Source organism: Pinus tabuliformis, chromosome 4_2 (genome assembly GCF_031772625.1).
Source record: "Pinus tabuliformis cultivar Carrire ecotype Pingquan chromosome 4_2, CPIR1, whole genome shotgun sequence".
Taxonomy (NCBI): domain Eukaryota; kingdom Viridiplantae; phylum Streptophyta; class Pinopsida; order Pinales; family Pinaceae; genus Pinus; species Pinus tabuliformis.
The window spans coordinates 1,096,236,183-1,096,257,497 of record NC_142304.1 but is presented as its reverse complement, the minus strand read 5'-3'; the positions used below and the strand labels follow the sequence as shown (position 1 = coordinate 1,096,257,497).

Below are 21,315 nucleotides of genomic sequence, written 5' to 3'. Positions count from 1 at the left end.
TAAGGGGCTACACTAGTAGTATAGGGACCTAACAATGCATATATAGTAGTTTCTTCTATGTTGAAAGCTACAACTCCTATCAAGGCAAGGAGTAGTATTGGTATGCGTCCCATTGGGTACTTGAGCAAGTAATGTAGCTCATACGTAAGGATTTTCCAATGTCTATTATTCTTGGATGATATATCTAGGTGTCGTTCTTTTCTCCTTGTTTATCATATTATAGGAGTATCTCAATGCTTATACTCTAGCTTTGGCCCCTTGGATCTATTTAATTAAATTTTGTATAAATTGTAAATAAGTCATTATGATGAGGGTCAAAGCATATGATCTTAAATAAATGAACATATATGAAAGTCATGTAAATATTTCATGTCAATTCCTAGTGTATAGCACAAGGCCAAGTCCCAACTCGTGAGTGGTTAGGAATCTAATTGTGCTAAACAGGTTTTCTATGTACCATGTAGTTGTACCTTCCAAGATTTACTCAATACATGTAAATATTATTTCAAAATGTAATATAACATGGTCCAATGTGGCTATGAAGAGGACATGAGGGTTATGGGGAAAACTAGTAGAGAAGAGGAAAGGAGGCCCAAGGGCAAGGGTTTATAGCAACATGAGCATCAAGCACCATGCATATGCCTGAGGATACTATTTTATGTGATTTCATTAACTATGGCCTATTGATCTCATCCAATCTAGTGATTTTCAATTATCATTGAGTTGTATTGCTAACCCAAAAAAAAATTACCTTAAAATATATTGATGACCCTCAATTCCTTCTTAATTGTGACATTTAGTGAAGCCTCTATTGATTATTCATGGACCATCCAAAAACTTGACCTCTTATCTTTGATAATTGTAACCATTTGGATTCACGTAGGAAATCCTTTTCCCATGTTGAGGGTATCCTACTTACGCTAATGGAAGTTGTAAAGAAATAGTCTAAACATTATATTTACTGAATTTTTCCTCAATACTTTTTTCTGATCACTTTTACCCAAAACCCAACTAGAAATTTAATCGAATTGTTGGTTTTTTTGTAATGATGGAGAAAATTCTTGGCTACAAAGGGGCTAGTGCCCAGGACATCTACAAGGTTTATAAAATATAATAAAATATAGGGTCAAAGAAACATACCATGAGAATAACAATAAGTGATCTAATTCTGAAACCTATCTTTACAACTGGATTGGCCAAGATTAGTGAGGGTTGCAGTGCTTAGGGTGTCAATAGATTATTAGAAGCAGATGGAGAAAACAAGGCTTAATCGCTAACGCACTTAAGAATCTCAACCTTTGTCCTTGTATAGTAAATGATGTAAAGAACAAGAAACATGGGTGAATGCTTGGTATGGTGGAGTTCCCATTAAGGGATTCAAACCAAAAATATGAGTGCCATTAATTCCAGGAAAATTCATAAAATTTATTTGAATCAACCTGCTGCATTGTTACACTCATATTAGTGGAATAAAAACAATAATGAATGATAAAAACATAAGAAGAAAATATTTTTGCAATTACCCCAATAATTGGAATCAAAACTGGTATTTATTTTTAAGTTTCAGAGAGATGCTTTCATTACATATCATCATCAGCTTCACACTCCAAACCCCTACTTTTTACTCATTTCTGATCTTTTGCTTCTCCCCCTGCGACCGATTGTCTCAACCAGTTTCAAAAACGGATTCTTGAAACAACTATAAAAATGATTTTTTTGAAGTGTTTGGAAATAATAAAATTACAAAAAATATTAATTTAATATCATATATATTAAATATAACCCCTTGTTAAAAATAAAACTTCGGCCCTTCTAAAAACAAATCAATACAAACATATATCGGGCATTCTAATTAAAACAAAAATGTTAAATCCATGCATGTCTGATCTTTGTCACACGCCATGTGGAGATGAGCTAGATGTATGGAGACCTTGGTGGCAGTGGAAAACTATGTGTGAGTCCTAGATTCGTTGTGTGTATATCATCAAAAGTCTTAGTGGTTTTATAAAACCAAAAACCATTTTTCACCACCCTCATTCATGGTTTTGGAAAAATGAGGTAGGGATGGTGCAATAAATCTGGACGTCCATTAATCATATTGTTGGTTTTGCAATACCATTTTGTGAAACCTTGAGTCTTGTTAAACTTTGGATATGTAGACCCATCAAATTTTGGTCATCTGGAAAAGGAATATAATAAACATTTATTTCTTTTGGTACTCACACAAAAGTTAACTAATTTTTTTCAACTCATGATGCTTCAAACTCTTCATCCAAGCAACATCCACCAAATCATTATGAATTTTCAACTGAGCCGAGGTTGGTCAATACTAGATTTCAGAGTTTTGGAATCTCCTTTAAAACCAAAACATGAACATCTTGAAGTTGAGATAAATTCACTAGAAAAACATTATCATCACTAAGTTGAGTGCCAACATGGTCACCTATCTCAAACTCCTCATAAAACTGCAACAAATTCATTAGTTGTGCATAGAGATTCTCTTTTCACTGCTAACCGTTTGGTTAAAACATACGGTATGATCTATAGTTGGTGAAACATTACAGATACATGAATCAAGATAAGCATTGATAGTACCAAGCTTCCACACAAAGAATGTATGGTCCTTTAAAATATTAGTGACCTTCAAGATTGACTCAAATCCGGAAAAAGTAGAAGTGACAATCTCTTTCTAACCCACTTAGCTCTTTCTCAAGGAGGATTCATGCCCAAAATAAGGAAACTTTCAATCGTAGGGTTCCAGTTTAGAGATTGGCCTAGCAAATTTTGCAAGTAAAACTTTTACCCCTTATAGGATGCATGTCTCCATCGTGTTCAATAGTTATAAGAGACTCAAACTGTTGTTCAGTTGCGAGAAAATTACCACATGCACTTGTCTTTTTCTTCATAAGTGTCGAAGCTTGAGAATCTCATTGGTCCCATGCATCCTTCTGTTTATCCAGCTAGGCTTGACTTGCAAGCTCTCTACTTCTCCCCAAGAAAGGTTTCCCTACACTTTTCGATAGCCATTTTAGGTGACACTTTCCATTCAGTGATTTCTTCAACATTTTCATAGTAGGATATCTCAAGTTCTAATAAAGAAGCCCTTTGCATTTCAATGTTAACCAATTGTTCATGTGCCACATCAACAACTCCTCTTTTTTGTGAAAGTGAACCAAATGCCTCCATAATTGTAGGGTTGTGGGAAATAATTGATCTTATTAATTCTATAATTACACATCCAACTAGGTGACGCACTAGTCTACGAATTTTAGTTAAGTAACCTTGAAAGCTCAAATTCCCATCTTCATCTACATAAGCCATTATATCCCACCATCCTAATCCATGTCAGATTGAATTTTTTCTACTCATTCGCTGAACTAAATTCACAATTCCTAAAATAAGCATACATTTTCCAACTTGCTCCTCCAAATTCGGTAAACACCATTTCCAATTTTGGTATCCTTTATATTCTCTCGAACCTACTGTAATTCACTCTATCAAATAATTACGAGTATTAAATATTTTGCCTTTCATCTTGTTGTATAGAGCAACTTTTGTAGAACAGTTAATACCTTGACCTTCCTTGACTGCAAAAGTGCACTAGTTACATGCATATTTGTTTTGAAAACAAATATCCCACATCTATGAGGCAACAATGTACCCTTTACATTTACCATCATACACAATGCCTTCCAATGCATTGTGCACATATAATATTACTTCCACTTGGCCTTGGGCTCCTGCCTTGGTGTCTTCTATGGGTTATGGTTGTATATTGGTGGACTTTGGTTGGAGATTGGGATAAAACCCAATAATATTAATAAAATTATGAAAATGTTGTCGTCCCTATGAGATAGAAAACATCCTATGAGTTTTTCTTGAAAAGTATTTATCATTTTTTCTTGGTAGGATTTGGCTACAATAGGTTTCACAAATATGAGTTGTTACAATTACATAAGTCAGGTGTGATAGGGGTTTTTCAAGGCATTGTTCCCTTAATGCATTCAAAAATACAATTTAAGAAATGGAAATGCTAATCTAGCCAGCCACTACTTAGTCAAATTTCAATGATGATTACTAGAAAAGGTTTAAAAGTAGAATGATTAGAATTGTTCATTCCTAAAGGGCCTATTCTTCTCCAATATTTCATCATTTTCTAATTCCCTATGGAACATTTCCATGTATCCTTGTTCTATAACCTATTACAACCCACCACACATCACCGATATGAAGCACCGACAAAAATTTGATTGGTGGATGTTTGATGAATTGTTGCATCATTGTTTCCCATGTTTGACCTACTAAACTTTCCTTCTACTTAGCGAAATATGTTTCATGGTTTCTTTATTCAAACATATAGGATTTGCACCTACTATTTTTGAATAATTGAAAATTGGGCATTGCAAAGGGAAGATAAGGATTCATATTTTTCATATGAAATTATGTGTTTACAATTTGCATAATTTTTCCCTCATGGAAGTTTATTTATTTAATTTTGATGTTGCACAAGAAACATCACACACAAGGGAAACTTATGTAGTTAGAGGTGGTAAAGAGTTTTGAAATGTTATCAAGTGGCAAGCCACAACCATTAAATATGTAGCTTCCACCTATCAAAGTTAATGCTTCCCACATGATGAAGGCACCAAAACCTATCAAAGTTAGTGCTTCCATTGTTTATCTCTACTAACTTCCTTCTACCTCATCTTGTCCCTCTAATCTAATTTAGAACATTAGTTTGCAGTGCTAAGATCTTCCTCAGATTATTAACAAAATGCTTTCATTATGCTTAAGGATTCATGAATTTTTTGCAAGTGAAATGAAGATTTTTTATGTTAATTTTATAAGTAATTTAACATAAACCAAAAACTGAAGAACAACATAAACATGTAAAAAACATCATCAAAAACACATTAAAAAAATCACATGATAAAGGAGTTCACCCCTCCTGGGCTACGTCTCCTTGGTCTAGCTTCTAATGGATTGCGCCTCTCTATTATGCTCAAAAATGTAAAACTCTGTGTTTACAATGCTCAAGTGCTTTTGAAACTTGCTCCAATCAGTCCAAAATACTCAAAAATGGCTATCTAGCCTCTTTTTGCATTCAATTTGGTGGAAAAATGATGAAGTTATGACTTCCACTTGTTTTCCCATTATTCGCTTCACAAATTTCTCCACATCTAATAGGAACCCACATTTTCGCTCCAAAAATCCACTAACCGAGCGAGAATTTTGCCACGTGGCGAGCCATAATTTTTCGGCACTGACTGTCCATCACAAATCACAATCAGCAAAGTCTAGTAAGTCTTATGGTTTGTGAACGTGGTCAGCGATGTGCGATTGCGATACGATGGACCCGACGAGACATTAAATTGCAGCCTAACCTTATCACATCTGGGATATCGCAATCGACAGAAAACCAATGGTCCTATACAAATGTAGGACTTGTCCTGTTGTGATATGTGATTGCAATATCACATCACAACCCTGATATTACCAAGGGGGTGGGGGATTTTATAAGACCTCCCTTTGCCGATGTGCGATTGTGATCCATTGCATCATGCCTCCAGCCGATTCTTGAATGCCTTCCCACCTGCCTTATCACATCGCAACCCTTTCCTGTTCGGGAACCAAGTTTTAATGTCAACCTGCCTGCGATTGCAATTTGCGACATGCAGGTGCCAATGGTGGCTTGCCACTTGGTGCCTCCTCATTCGCTGAAGGACCTTGCCACATCATCCAATCCTGCGATGTGTCCAAGTCAAACCTGAACTTTGACTTGCTCTAACTTCTTCATATGAGTTCAGATTTGAGTGCCATTCACACCATTGGAATCAGAATGGCGAGCTCTTCGATTTGAAGCAAAGTTTAACAAGATTCTGACACTTTTATTTTTGAGCCTAATTTTGAGCACTTGATCACTCCTCCGCACTAGAAGCCTTTTGGACCCAAAAAGGATCAGTTTCAATTGTTCAACAGGTGAGGGTATAGTTCCCTCACATTTCCAACCTCTGTCCATTTGGATTTTGAAGGTATTGTACCCTTGAGCCCCACTCAAAGATAATCGATACTTCCCCTTTTTGTTGTCCTTTTTCTTCTGTCAAGTATAGTGTCTTACTAAAGCACATCATGGAATTCTCGAGAAAATTCTTCAATAGATGGGAATTGAATATTCTATCCTTTATCTTCAATCAAAGGAGGCTCATACAACCTTAAATTCTCAACATTAACAATAACATAAATTTGCATATATGAAGGAAAATCCAACCTGAAAGCATTGTTACCAATCTTTTCCAAAATTCTGAATGGACCATATCTAATTGGTTTGAGATTTTTACCTTCTCCTTGGAGCCTCTCTTTGTTAATGTGAAGCCAAACTTCATCTCAAACTTGGAACTTGTGATCTTGACAATGCTTTTCGTGCCTTGCTTTGTACTTGCCTTGACTTTTCTTAAGCTATCCTTGAACCTTTTGGTGTACTAATTGTATTTGTTCAATGAACTTTCTTGCTTTGTCTATGTCATTATGACCTTTAATAGCAACATATTTGCCAAAAATAAAATCCAAAGGATATTTAGGCAAGTATCCCATGTGTTGTCACTCACTGCATTGTGGGTTTCAGTTGGTCAGGGTTGCCCAAGAGAAGTGAAGTTTGAAGCCACATTCCTAGGCCACAGAAGCTCTTAGTGCCAAGTCAGTCCCAGTCCATTTCATAGTGCTCAGAATGAGCTTTCCAACAATATATAGAAGTCCCAAAATGGACTTTTGGATCAGAAGATATGGCTTGTTGAAGATCAAGAGTTTTGTTGCCTTAAAATGAAGGAAAAGAGCTTATTAGAGGACCCCGGGCATAGTAAGTCAAGCATATTGGGCACCCCACAATCCCGCAATCCCGCATCTCGTATCATTTCAATCTCGTACATTGGCTTATCGGGCATATCGGTGGGCCCTAGGAGTTCATAGGCTTATCGGCGATTAGCGGTGGGAAAATCCTGCATCCGCAATCCTGCATGGCCCCCGCAATACTTGATGGGCCATCCTTAAGGAATTGTGCAGGGGAACCGCCGATTTAATGTGAAATTGCCAAGGAGGGCCGAAATAGTTTAACAAAGGAAATGCATGCAAAGACAAGGACAGGCGGGCCCTTTCTCTATCCTCCACGTGGCAGTAGGGTTTATCGGAGGTCGGGGGCCCCAGGCACAACGAAATGAACATATCAGCCATGTCAAAGTCCTGCGTCTTGCAATATCACAGTCCTGCAAGACTTGAAAATTAGTGATCAACGTGGTGGAGAGGTTCTAACTTAAAAATATTGCGATGTCATTGATTTGTGATATAGTGTTAGATCACCAAGAAGGGGTCGATTCTATTTAACAAAGGAATTCACGAATAGACCAAGGCCAGGTAGGACATTTTCTCTCTCCTCTAGAGGGCCACGTGGTGGATATGATTGACCCTTATAACTGACATGATAGCTAACGTCATTTTTGATGTGGCAGTACAGGTGACATGTGGCACACAGATTTGGCATTTTCAGGGTCCTATGGGGGCATTTCTGGGTGACATGTGTCACCAATCACAAGGTGACACGTGGTAGTTATGACATCACCCCCCGTAGATCGGTGATCGGCGATCACACAGCTTAAAGTGCTCCTACACCAGAGTTCCTTCCAGGCTTGCGATTGCGATAAGCAGGGATCCTCCCGGACGCAATATATTATGTGATCTGGCTTATAAAGATCCTGCGTCTAGACAGGCAACCTGTGCTGAGAAAGAATGTAGAAGGTCCCCCTCTTCGGTGCTGTGATTGCGATAATTCAGGTGGGCCCAACCCCGCAAATCAGCGATCACAAGGTTCAAGGGGAAATAGCAATGGCAATGCTTGGAAAGCACCGAAGTGCGAGATTTCATAAAACAAAGGAAAAATGCCTCGGATAGGAGCCTGATAAGAAAAGAAGAAAGGGATTAAACCAAAATGGGATAAGGAGCATCAGAGCCCACCGCTATGAAACATTTTCAAGATTAAAAGTCTCGTTGTCGCGCAACCCCAATAACATGCTACATGGCTCTTAAGGCGGATGGGTCGGCAGTTGTGGCATTAAAGTAAGTATGACACAGAGTGTTGAAGACAGTATGGGGGGCTCGGTAATATTAAATGACTCGTCATGGAGCCTCACTCCTATACACAGCGAAGGACCACCAAAACAGGTACTTACAATCAACCCACTCCATACTCCACATAACAAGGCATTCAAGCAGTAAAGGTAGAAGCGACGGGGTCAGTTGAGCAGCACAAGAGGCCATACCAGGAGAAAATTACAGTGTGAGGCAGAGGAGATCACATGATGGGAACAAAGGCTTTTCATTTACTTTTATGTCTGGTTGTTGACTTATTTTTGTCCTGTAACATGCCTTCTTTCAATGTGGTCATTAATTCCGTAAACTTTTTGGGCCACAGAGCCATCGCAGCCGAGACAGCTAGTCAACCTGACAGTTGAGACTCAGCCAAAGCTATTTTTTTGTAATGAATGTCCATGTGTCCCTCTCCAGAATAAATAGGACGAAGCAAGACTTCATTCAGGTTCAAAAATCTACAAGAAAAAGACATGTTGTTTTAGATTGTGTAATTTTAAGATACAGATCTTTAAGAATATGAAGAAATGGTGGTGATTCCCTCTTTGAGTATTAAAATATGTTTTTCTCTCTTTTAAACCCCATTATGTTCATGTTTCTTTTGAATTCATGCAATTATAGATGCTAGAAATGTTTCTTACCTCCTTATAGATTCACGTGTATTTATTGGTTGATGCATGTGCCTGTGAGGATTTCTAAAACCACCTCTTTAAACTACGCTACATGAATCATAGCACCCATTTTCCCTTCAGTCCATTATATCTTCTTGTAACTCAAATAAGTATAGGATTTCTTACTTACTTCAAGCTCTATGTGTCAAATATATAATTCTTGATGCCGTGAGCTCTAGATGATGAGTTATCCTTTCTCCTTATCCTCTTGCATTTTCTCTATAAATCTTATTGAGCTGTAAGTCCTCAAACTACTCGGCCTCCACTCCTTTATGTTATATTTTTGTGAGTTGTGTACGAGAAGAAATACCCGAAACACATAACTCATATCTTTGTATGAATGAACCAACCTAATTCCTGTATATATATATATATATATATATATATATATATATATATCTATATATATATATATATATATATATATATATATATATATATATATATATATATATATATATATATATATATATATATATATATATATATATATATAGATGATCTAGGTGGATGTTGGTGGCTACCCACCTATCCCATTTGGACCCCCACAACTCTCTCTTTCAGTTTTTTCAGTTTCCTAAACTGTAGCATAGTTTACTATTTTTAGCAGTTTTTCGAGTCCTAAACTTCCAAAGCCATTTTTAGGCCCTAAACGACGTTTTTTGGGAAATCTGGACCCATGTTGCCCTTCCCAAAGTGGTAGTGCTCAGATAGATCTTTCTAACGAGCTATTGTACGCGTCAAACGGAGATCGTATGCCAAAGTTACGGCCTCGGGAAATTGATGTACCAATTTACCCAAACGAGGCCCACAATTTGGTGTTTCATCTTCTAGGGTTAGGTTTTGGAGGTTAAGGGTTTTCCATTGTTTCTCAACAATAAATAGGCCTTCGAGCCTCATTGTAACACAGTTCAGAGGCAGTTAACCACCACATCTCTTCTCAGAGATAAGCTACCATCGCCTTAGCTATTTATTTCCATTTTCTGTTTGTAAGCATATCTCAGTGTTTTACATTAATGAAATGAAGTATTATTTCCACTGCCTCTTTGTGTTTATGATTATCTCTATAATTTTTTGCATTCCTGTTTAAATCCGAATCAATAGAACATAAGTGATGTCTCCAGTTTCTTGCAAATCATTTTAGACACACAAATCTAGATGTGCCCAGGCACTGGTCTTGTAACCAATCCAAGGTTGTCTCTGGGAGCTACAACATCTTTTGGTGCCATTGCCATGGAATGTATTGAAGGATTTCCCCCTGGGATATGACAAGTTGAGCACACTTTGCATAGGTGAATAAAGAGGTTCTTATTGCATTCATCATCACCTTGGCGACTCCACAAACCCCCATTATCATTCATCACCCTGGCGACTCCACTATCCGAATATTAATTGTAAACACTCTAGTGGCTACATTTGTCAAGAAATGGAAGAGACAATGGAAGAGATGGAAAGCTCAATAAAGAACTCCTTATATAGATTGATAAAATTGGAGTTAGAAAATATAAACCTTCGACAAAAATATTCCTCTTTCTCTGACGAAGAACAAGAGGTCAGGACGCATGAAGAAGAGGAAGATGATCTTGATGTAACGCTAAATGATGATGAGATGGATGATTGCTGCAAGTAGTTCTTTGATTTCATAATGGCTTAGTTGCATAATAGAAATGCTCTTCGGTCATCTAGAAAGACATCAATGGGACACGACCAAAATGAAGGCACTCCCTCCGAAGAGCCTCTGAGGCCAGCTGAGAAGGGGAAGGTACTTTTAGATCCAAATTGCTTTAAGCCCGAAGTCCTCAAAGAAGAGAAGTCACCCTCCCTTTCCTGGCCCATATGTGAAGAAGGAAAGGAGCCAAGTAGTCTTTGTGGCTACCCTGATGAAAAGGATATTGATTAGCAGATATTTCATGAAAATAAGGCAACTAAAAATTTCACTGGTCAGTTCTATGACCCTGTGGGTGACTACATAACGACATTCTTAAGCCAAAAATAGAGGATGTTTCAAGAGAATGTATCAGGTTCTTTGTTTGAAGACTTCTCATGGTGCATGCTTGTTTTAATTTTTATTTTTCACAAGCATGAGGACACTAGGTCCAACACCCAAATGTTGGCTTCACTCCATTGGAAGGTTGAACTCACTTAAGTGAATTGAGCCCTGTGCGTTAGCGAGAATGTACATAAATAATCTCACCAGATATTATAGCAACATTTACCACCCTTCGTAAATTTGATGCTCTATGATATGGTCTAGGGCAACCCTTCCCTACCAAACTTGGTCCATTTTCTAAAAAACAATGTTTTAAATCCCATACACGATTATGCCCTATCTAAATCACGTTACACGTCGGTCAACCTATATCCAACCCAGGTATATGCGTTAAAACATTAAAAACTATATAATATACCTTAATTTTGGCAGGGTTTATGGGTTTGACCCGATACCCACCTACTATAGCCTGTGGCTCAACTGTTTCCCAATTGAAAAAACTAATTTGGAGAAGTATAAATACATCTCCATGGGAAGGCCTTAAGGAATGGGAAGGATTAGATATTGATATTATAGTTGATTACATCCATGATCAAGTCTGAAGATATCCCTATGCCTTCTGCACTCCTAGTCATAGGAAACCCGTGTTTCCTTCTAGAGATATTCATCATCCCTTCATGACATCCTTGTGCATACTTATGGAGGAGGATTGCTGAGGCTTGGGTAGGATGGATCTGGAGGACGGTTTTGCTTGGAGTCGACAGATGACTCAGGTTGTAGTTCTGTTGTATTTTCTTTAGTTTACATTAATAAAGAGGTGTTGTCGTTTTCTTGATGATTATGGTCTTTATGCATTAATTTATGTCATGATTTTCTTATAAAATATCATGTTAATGCTTATTTTCTTACATGCTTAAATGATCTCACCTTGATATTATGAACATGCTTTCAGTTATTTTGGTGTATATTCTTTGCCTTGAATGAATTGTAGGTCTTAAAGCGCAAGAAAGAAGAAGAGGGTTTGAACCCTATAGGAACGACCTCAAATGTAGGATCTACGGGTAAGACCTTATGTACCAAGTTTAACTGTTTAAGTATTAGGATTGCTTTTTTATGTGTATCTTTATGTTGTATGCCCTCCGCTCTGGTGGGGTCCCCAACCCAAGACCCTAGGGTGATTCTACTAGAAACAAAATTGGTGACTCCACTAGGGAAAGCATTCTTGTTTTTCCTAGAATGGGTTGTTTCTTCTTGATCAAGGCCTACTTGATTGATTTCTTTCCTTTACAGTGCCTGTGTCTTGTTTTCTTCCTGGGCATCAAGTCCGATCTTTTGGATCAGGCCTGGATTTTTTGTTTTTCTTTATTGAGCTTTATATACACGCTTTTCAGAGGATACAATAGTGTATACACACTAGTTTCTTCAAAGAAACTCGCGTATATGCAGGTTTCATTTGTTTTAGTCGCATATACATACTTCTTTGTCTTTTCACAGTCACGTATACCTTATTTTGAATGAATTTTTCAAAATCTTGGACCTAGTTAAGATTGTTTCTTGGTGGTTTTTGTTGTTTTCTAGTCATTCACTGTCAGTAAAACTTTGCTTTCATGCAAGTTTTCAGTTTCTAATCTTCTTCTTGTTGAAAAACCTAGTCAACCTAGGGTTTAATTTTGAGTAAAGTTTCAGTGTGGGCTTTGGGTTCAAGGCTTCTTGTAGAATTTCTTGGTTGTTTTGACTTTGCGGAACAAGAAATTTGTTGCAGTTTTGTTTATAACCCAACTTTCGGATTGCTTTGCTTTTCTTTCCTTTTTTAGTTGACATATTTTGTTTTTCATGGTTTTTGAGTGCCTCTTTGGCGATCTTGAAAGTCTTCCTTGCCATTCTTTCGGTTTTTTGAAGTCCTTTATACTATAGTTCAGATCGATCTATGCAATTCTTTGTTGTTTCAAGTTTTATTATATTAATGATGTGCATAACTTGTGAATTTTGGGACTCTTCATGCTTGTTTTTGGTCTTGGAATTTTAGTACTCTTTGTGTTCTCCAAAAATCCTTTGGGTTCTTTAAAAAATAAAAAGACGAAAACATCATTCTTGCCTTTCTTTTTCTTTTTAGTTTTTTGTTTTTGGTTTCTTCATTATTTTTTAGCAATTGTGAACTTTTTTTGATTGGTTTTGCTTAGTTTCGAGGGAAGTTTGTCACTGAATTTGTGCCCCCCTTGTAATCAAGTTGGCCTATTTATCTTGTGAAGGGACACATTTTATTATTTTATGAGCATCCATAGAATCTTGCACCATTGTTATAGTTTGCATTAAGTTAATTTGTACTGCAAGCATTTTAGCCTTTTTGTTATATTTTGAGTGTGTGGAGCATGTTTTCTGGAAAAGAAAAAAAAAAAAAATTACAAGTTTATTCATATAACCTTATAGAAATCTCATTTCATCAAAGAAAAATAGTTGCATTTTCATATAGCTAAGTTTCTATTGATTTCTTTTGTGTCAAAACACCACAAGTTTCACTCCCATTTTACGCGTAACCTAAAGAACAACCTTTTAAAATCAAGCACTTAATTAAAAAGAACCATAAATTTCTTTGATTTGTCATTAATTACATCAACAATTCTAGCTCTTTAGGGCCTTGGAATAGGTGAGTGGAGATTTAACTATCCAAGGCCACTCAAACTGTTAAACATAGATGTTGAATAATGAGTGAAATCCAGTGTCATTAGAAAGACCAGGAAAACTCCATTCGACTGGGAGTCAAGCACGAGGGAGAGTGATGACAAGGAAAGAGAGATACCCCCCCTCCTACTTGTTGGATCCTACCTCGAGACTATTCCACCCGACTTTTGATACGAATTGGGGTCCATTGTTTTTATTCCTAGGGACCACATACGTCGCTACGGAGGGGAATCTCGCAGCACCTGAGGTAGATGTTGCATCGCGTTCATTAGTACTTCTAGAGGGTACCCTTGCAAAGCTTGGGTACTTTCACCGGCAAAGGATTTTGTCTGGGGATCAAGTAACTGTTTCTGTCACCTTCACTGGTAGGTTTGGGTCATCATTATCCCAAACTATCTTCGGAAGGTCATTGATTTCACTTTCTTGTATTTTGGTGTTCAGTCCTGTTGATGCCTCGAAAATCGCTGCAACAACATTGGGGGATAACCACCCGGTCCGGACCTTAGTACATCTCCTTTTCCGTTTGGAATGGTGGCTCCGACTGGGGATAATGGGACCAGTTTCCCAGCAATGAATAAACGGGATGAATGGATAAATTATTGACTAATCTAATGATAGGCAAATAACTAAATCTATCAACAAAATAAAAGAACTATGACTTATCCCGGGAACTATTGTACTTTGAAGTGTAGCACTTGATGATCTATGTCTATGGACAGGCATATGGATGACTCCATCTAATAGACATGGACATTAATTCATTCAAGGATTACTTTTCTTAAATAGTTAAACAAAGCGATTAAAGCAATATTACTACACTTATCATTTATATCATCGACACATATATGATTAAAAGAAAAGCATACCATAAACATCCAATAGTGGAAGGAATACAGAACTGTTGTTAAAACACATACATATATTCGATAATAGCAAAGGAAATCAAATAACAATTCATATGAAAAGAATGGATTCAGACATAGATAATAGTACCATATGATCTGATAAACACTCCCAATATCAATCGTTATCTGTGATTCTTCCTTCAACGCAGAAATGCTTTCAAACAAAGACAATAGTGCACAATTGCATAAAAGCTTCCTTGTCAAATTTAGAATAATTGGTCCGGTTTCATAAAAGAATATGGCTGAAGCACAATAGTGCAACTTTAGTCTTTCAGTCAAGTACAAAACTTTACGACCCTTTCCAAAACAATGAAAGGGTCTATAAATACTTAATTAATCTAACTATCTATGAAACTGAAATCCTACTTAATTGGTATCAATTGATTTTGATCCTATTTTCTTCAGCAATCTGGCAGTCGGCGGCATGAATCATCAAGTAGGCTGTTTGCCTTTAAATCTGAGCTGACTTATCGCAAGCATCGACTCCACTTCGGGTGGTTTGTTGAGGCGAGAGCTGAGCTAGGCGGCATAGGTGGCATCCTGAATATCGGGGATAATATACCCGATTGCATCCGTAAGGCACTTGAGGGCGGCTCTTTGTGTGTGCGGTTTTACCAAGAAGAACCAATAGGTGTCCCAGGTTAAACTGTTAATCCCAGCAATTAATCTCCCCTTTTCCTCTAGATCTGGATAACATGATTGCTCCAATGTTTTCATCGTTGTCAATTTTCCTAGTGTGCATTGGGAAATCATGTTTGATAAGTAGAGAGTGTTATTGACTAATTCAACTAAATTGCTTGAAGTTGATTTGCATCTTGAAACTGCCCTCTCTGCTTTCATTAACTGGGACTTCCATTCTGTAAAGAGTATATCTTTATGTGACTCTAAGATTCTTGGTAAATTTGCCACTTGTCCTTGATCAGTATCTTGCCAGTCGAGAAATGCAGCTATCGTTTCTTCGGCTTGATCCAATTCAGTCCTAGTCTTGTCTACTTTATTACTTATGGATGTCGTTAATTCGCATAGTGGCTCTGCCTGGGCGATTTGTTGACATAGAAGCTTAATTTGAGCTATCAATGCAGTATTTATCTGTAGTGCTTCTATTCTGAATTCAGCTACTTGTGGAACGCCCTTTGTCTTTTCAATCTGTGCTGATAGTTGAGCGATTTTCTCATCTTTTGATTTCAGCATTTTCTCATTCGTTGCCTTCAATTGCGCCAAGGCCTCTGACAATTCTTTCTGCTTTTGGATTGCGCTGTGGTCAATCCTTTGTTTTTTTGCCTGCAATTGTTGAGTTAGTTGACTGTTTAATTGTTGTTGCGTCAACAATTGCTGCTCTGCTTGCTCCGCTTTCTACTTTGCTTCAGTCAGCTGTGCCTGTAACAAGAAAATTTCCTGATCCTTTATTTTCAGTAAAAGACTCACCTCCGATGACTTATCTATTGTTGTTGTCGAATAGGCTCCAGCATATTGTGACAGTTTTGTCAGGTCATCGGAGGGGTCAAATTCCTCCTTCCAAACCACATTGCCCGTGACCGTCTGTTCTGGGAAAAGGGAAGGTTGATCGGTCCTTCTTCTCTTCCTCTGTCGTTTTACTACAGCTTTATGTCTTGGGCTGTAGAAGACATCCAAGGGAGGAATCTCTTCTACCTGCAGAATGATTTGATCGAAGGGATCCTTTGGTATTACTTCTACTTCTTTTGAAATGGGTGGGCCGCTGGTTCCACTTTGAACCTGTTGTGAAGTGGTTTCCTGTGTATCTGTCGTTTTTGAAGTTTCAGTGTTCTTGGAACACTCCAGACCACTGATAATAGAATCAAATTGCCGCCATTCCTGGAGCAATTTAGGATTGATATGAGTATCCACATTTATTTCAATGTTGGTCTGTTTTTTCTCTTCAGTCTGGGTCTCCTCCCGCACTTTCTCCTGCTCTTTCTTCTGCTCTTTCTCCTGCTCTTTCTTCTGATTTTCCTCCTGTGGCTTCTCTTGTTCTTTTATTGTAACCGGAGGTTCCTTTGACCGTTGTCGTTCAGGCTCGCTTGACGATGTTGTTGGGGTTGTTGCTAATAGATCTAGGGGTAGAGTTTGCAACCTCTGTTCTCTAAGTCTGTTAAACTCAATCAACCCGTCATCTTGATATTTCATTCTGGAAAATGCTTTAACCTGCATTATTGACTCAGCTGAAGAGAACAGGTCGTCAAACATATCTTCTTTATGATCAAATTTTGACAATTTGGCCTGTTCTAGTGCATTATAGGCAACTTTGCTTGGATCAAATTGCCTATTAGGGAGAGTTGCTAGAGTTAATGATTTAATCTTTGTAGCTTCTTTTTCTGCATGTTTGAGATCATGCAAGGTATAGACACCGCATCTCAAAGGAAAAGAGGGCCAGCCCTGCTTCTTATTTTTCTTGAGAGTCTGTGTAACACTCTCAGCAATGATCTGGTAAGTGATTTCCCTTTCCAGCAGTTTATCAGGTATGTATAAAGGGAGGACATGAGGTTCGGCTTGGCTACCGAAAACTCTTATATAAGTGAACTTCTCCTCCCCAAACCATCTCCCTACTGCTGTTAAATCAATCCCAGCTTGGTAGGAAATCTTGGGAACAGGTTTATCAAAAATAGAATAATAAATAGGCAACATAAAGCCATTGCAGACTTGGTACAAATGGTGCTTATAAGAGGATTTCCATAATTTCTGATGGTATATGTGAATAGGCATGGGGTCTTGTGGCATCCACCTCCAGCCGAGCACGGGAAATTCAGAATTAAAACACAAGGTATCTAAAATATAGGCACTGTAATAGAATGGGGGAATTAGCCTTTCAGTAATGCGGGTCTTATTCCTAAACTCAAGAACAGCTATGGCTAGTTTATCTAAGAGAATAGTGGCCCAATCCATTATTATACTGTTGCATGTCGCTTCCATTAAGGGAACCATTTCTATAGTGAAATTAGAAGAGTCGTGCAATCCCCACAATCTACACATCATTATTTCAGCGTAGCAATAAGGAGAAGCCAGGGAATCAACCGAGTACTTACCGAAAGATTCATGTTTGTGCTTTGCCGAATTTTGTCTCCAATCCCGGATGGGTTCGGATTCAACTTCGTTCTCCTTTCGGAATTTCTCCAGGAACGCCTTATTGTATTTCTTCTCTGGCTCAGGTTAAATCATCAGCCTGGAATGACCCGAACATTCTCCTGTCTTTGGTGCTGAAGGTTCTATCCATGATTGGGATTTCCTCAATTGCCCACCGCACTACATCTGTATATGGGAGAATTTATTCCCTAGCTACTATCCGATGAAGGAAGGAGTCAACTAAGTCCTTTAGAGTACCATCAGATTTCCGAGTTGAATCTGCAGTAGCTTGTACTGTTGTCACTTCAGGTTCTTCGGCTTCAATCAAGTTGTAGGTACTTTGCCAAGTAGTTTTGCCGAGACCAGAACATGTAGTATCCAAAATCAATCCTTTCTTTTTGTTTGAGGGATCAGCGACAACTTGTCCTGTGGCTGGCGCAACGGAAGCGACTGTGGTTTTCTTAGATTTCTTCCCCATTTTGCTTGAGTTTTCTTCTTTGGATGAATTCTGCACAAAAGTGAAAATAAACGTAACACAGAGAATTGGCAATGAAAACTCCAATATGGTGAGATATATTGATCAATGCGTGGTGAGAGATTAACTTTTAAAATGGCCGCGGATACAATCCATGGGAAGATTTTAGGACTTACAATTACATTAAATGGTCGTTTAAAACCTGCCAATCCTTAAATGCCCATTATATCATTAATCGGCCGAATGATTCGTTTAAGCGTGCTGTAGATGTTTTGGCAGTTGAGCGCAGGTGAATCATTGTTGGACAGATCAAGCTTTTAATATGAATTGATCGTAATATCCCTCCATTTTAACGGCTTTTTTGAAATCTGCGCTTTATCGCAATCAGCCATCGGGGAAAGCTTAACCTCTTATATTGACACCTTTTGAAACTCCGATCGCCGATAGCGATATCGAATTGCATCGGGAGTATTGATATTATATGAGACATGGATGGCATATCGCCGATTACCGATAGCGATATCGCATCGCATCGGGGTGAATGGCCTGGGGGCGCTTTAAGACTGTGCATGGAACATTGCCGATAGCCAATAGCGATATTGCATCGGCAGAAACCAATATGCCATTTACTTATGTTCCTTATGTCATTGCGATATGCGATCTTGTGATCGCTTTATCACAATGATAAAAGATAGATTTATTTGCATAAATATGATCAAAATGGGTTTTTCAAAAAGGTTTTTATAATGTTTTCATTTGATTTTCGGACCTTTTTAAATAATACAATATTGATACCAATCAAAATCTAAAGGGACCCATTTCATATGATAGTTTTGTGAATAAAAATGGTATGAAATGGGGGGTTGTTGTAGAGCACAACAGGTCCTCATCACCCGAAACGAAAATACTTGGAAGTTGCTTGATTTGGAGAGGAACACTCCAATCCTTTCTAGAGTCCTCTTCCAATCAGAAGACGTTATAGAGGTTGAAGAACTCCCTGAGTCCCCTGTGACTCCTTCTTCTCCTCTCCCTCTCGATTATCCAAACGTTCTATTATACATTGGGACCCCGACCCACAAGCCTTCGAGCCCTATTCTATATCAATCTTTTCCTTCAATGGTCACTGTTGGGAGCATGGTTTCAACTATGAGTGCTACTAGTGTACATACCCTTTCTCAGTACAAGGAGGATGTACAATTTTCATACCTTCCATCACTCCTAGCACTACAATCTTTGGCTCTACCTCCATTCCATCTTCGAGTGGGGGAACCCAAGCTTTTTCCTCCAACATTGGTTCTTTCCCCTTTGGAATTCCTTCCAATGTAATTCCTTCGGTTCCCTTAACTTTTCCATCCATTGTTTCCACGTCTATGACTTCCATGGCGAGTGGATCATCTTGTTTTCAAGGTTTCCCTTTTGGGAGTGGTCATATACCACATTCTAACCTATCTCTAGGATCAATACATTTTCGCTACAAAGATCAAGGTTATAATCCTTTCCAAGGATGGACTAATCCAGATGTTAGCTCCTTGGGAGTTAGGAATCAATTCTCTTTTAGCCAATAGGGGAACATGTCATACTCCTCCATGAGTTCATTTTAGATATTTTCTCCTTTTCTAATGCATGGAACCTTTACCAAGGCTCTCTGCTCCATTTAATACCTCACTAGGGGGAAATTTCACTGGATATGGCAATTTTTCGGTAGGAGTTGGACAAAATCTGAATTTTTCTAGGCCACAAGGTTTTCCTTATGGTTCAGGCACTTCTACGAATCACCTCAGGCAACCTGGTGCCTTCACAAATCCAGGATATTCTTTTCATAACATTGGGAATTTTGCCCAGAGTGGGTGGAATCCTCAAGGTCCTCCACGCTTACCTTTCCTGGAAACTTTAAACTTGCCAGATCTATCAAAGTTGACTAATGATCCTATCTGATACAACTCGGTTTGGCCTCCAGTTCCAACCAAACTTCCATTAGACATACCCAAATTCGAAGGGAATACTGGTGAAGATCCGACCGACCATATAACCACTTTCCATTTATGGTGTTCGTCAAACTCCCTAATTGATGATTCAATCAGGTTGAGACTATTTCAACACACCCTAACTAGGAATGTGGATAAATGGTATATTAAGCATCCACAGGGAACCTTCGCTTCATTTGGTGACTTGGCCACCATATTTTTAAACCATTTTTAGTTGCTCATTCGTTATGATGTTGGAACTAAGCTCTTAGCTAATTTACACCAAGACGAGGCAACCCACATTTATGATCACATCCAGGAATGGAGGAGAAGGAAGAGGCTCATTAAAGCTAATATTCCCCAAGATTTCCTTCTTGAATGGTTTCTCAAATCTTTGTAGCCTGAAATTTCTAAGGATGTATCGCTCTCTGGTGTATTCACCGAAGAACAAGGTTTTTTTAAAGCCCAACAGTTAGAACTCATATATTCTCAATTTGGGATTCTTGAGAAAATTTTGCCTGATGATCCTAGATCTAAGGTTGATCTTTCCAAGCTGAAGTTGGGTCCCCATGCTGACGGGATAGTCAGATCAATTGATAATAGCACGGCTAACCTGCTAAACCAATTGCAACAGTTGTCTTTGCAAACTGCTTCTTATATTCAAGCATCACCATTAGTGCCCATGACTTCTCAACCTTCGTCTATCAACGTCGTTCAAACTTCTAACCCCAAAGGAAATCAACAATCCGATGGGAAGAAGAAAGGACGTGGTAAGAAAAAGAATCAGGATGGGAAGGGAAATGCAAATAAGCCCGGGGGCACGCTTCCTGCAACATTGGCTCCTCCATATTCCGGGAATATATCAATATATCATCAATAAAGATTAACACGAACTTGTCCAAATACTTATGAAATATGATGTTCATTAAGCACATGAAGGTCACAGGGGCGTTGGTTAACCCAAAGGGTAATACCACAAACTCATAGTGTCCATATCGAGTTCTAAAAATAATTTTGGCTATGTCTTCCTCTTTAATTCTGATTTGATGGTATCCTGATCGTAAATCAATTTTTCAGAATACAGTTGCCCATTTCACCTGATCAAAAAATTCATCAATACGGGGTAAAAGGTACTTATTCTTAATTGTCAATTCATTCAACTGATGATAGTCCATGCACATACGAATCGTCCCATCCTTATTTTTAACAAACAACACAGGGGATCCCCAGGGTGACACACTGGGGTGGATGTAATTCTTGTCCAACAGCTCCTGCAACTACATTTTCAATTCTATTAATTCTGGTGTGCTCATTCGATACGGAGCTCGGGATACCGGGGCTGCCCCTGTTACCAATTCGATAGTGAAGTCTATGTCTCTCTTGGGTGGCAGTCCTGGTATCTCCTCCAGAAACACATCTG

General features: G+C 38.3%; 1 protein-coding gene across 1 annotated transcript in view; it reads right to left on the bottom strand.

Moving 5' to 3' along the window:
- LOC149173482 (zinc finger CCCH domain-containing protein 17-like) overlaps positions 1 to 19,312 on the bottom strand; it is an 80,976-nt gene extending 61,664 nt beyond the window's left edge. The window contains exon 1 of the mRNA XM_089426715.1: positions 19,138 to 19,312. Coding sequence (XP_089282841.1) covers positions 19,138 to 19,312 — 175 coding nt within the window. The remainder of the gene's footprint in view (positions 1 to 19,137) is intronic.
- Between the last annotated feature and the right edge of the window lie 2,003 nt (positions 19,313 to 21,315).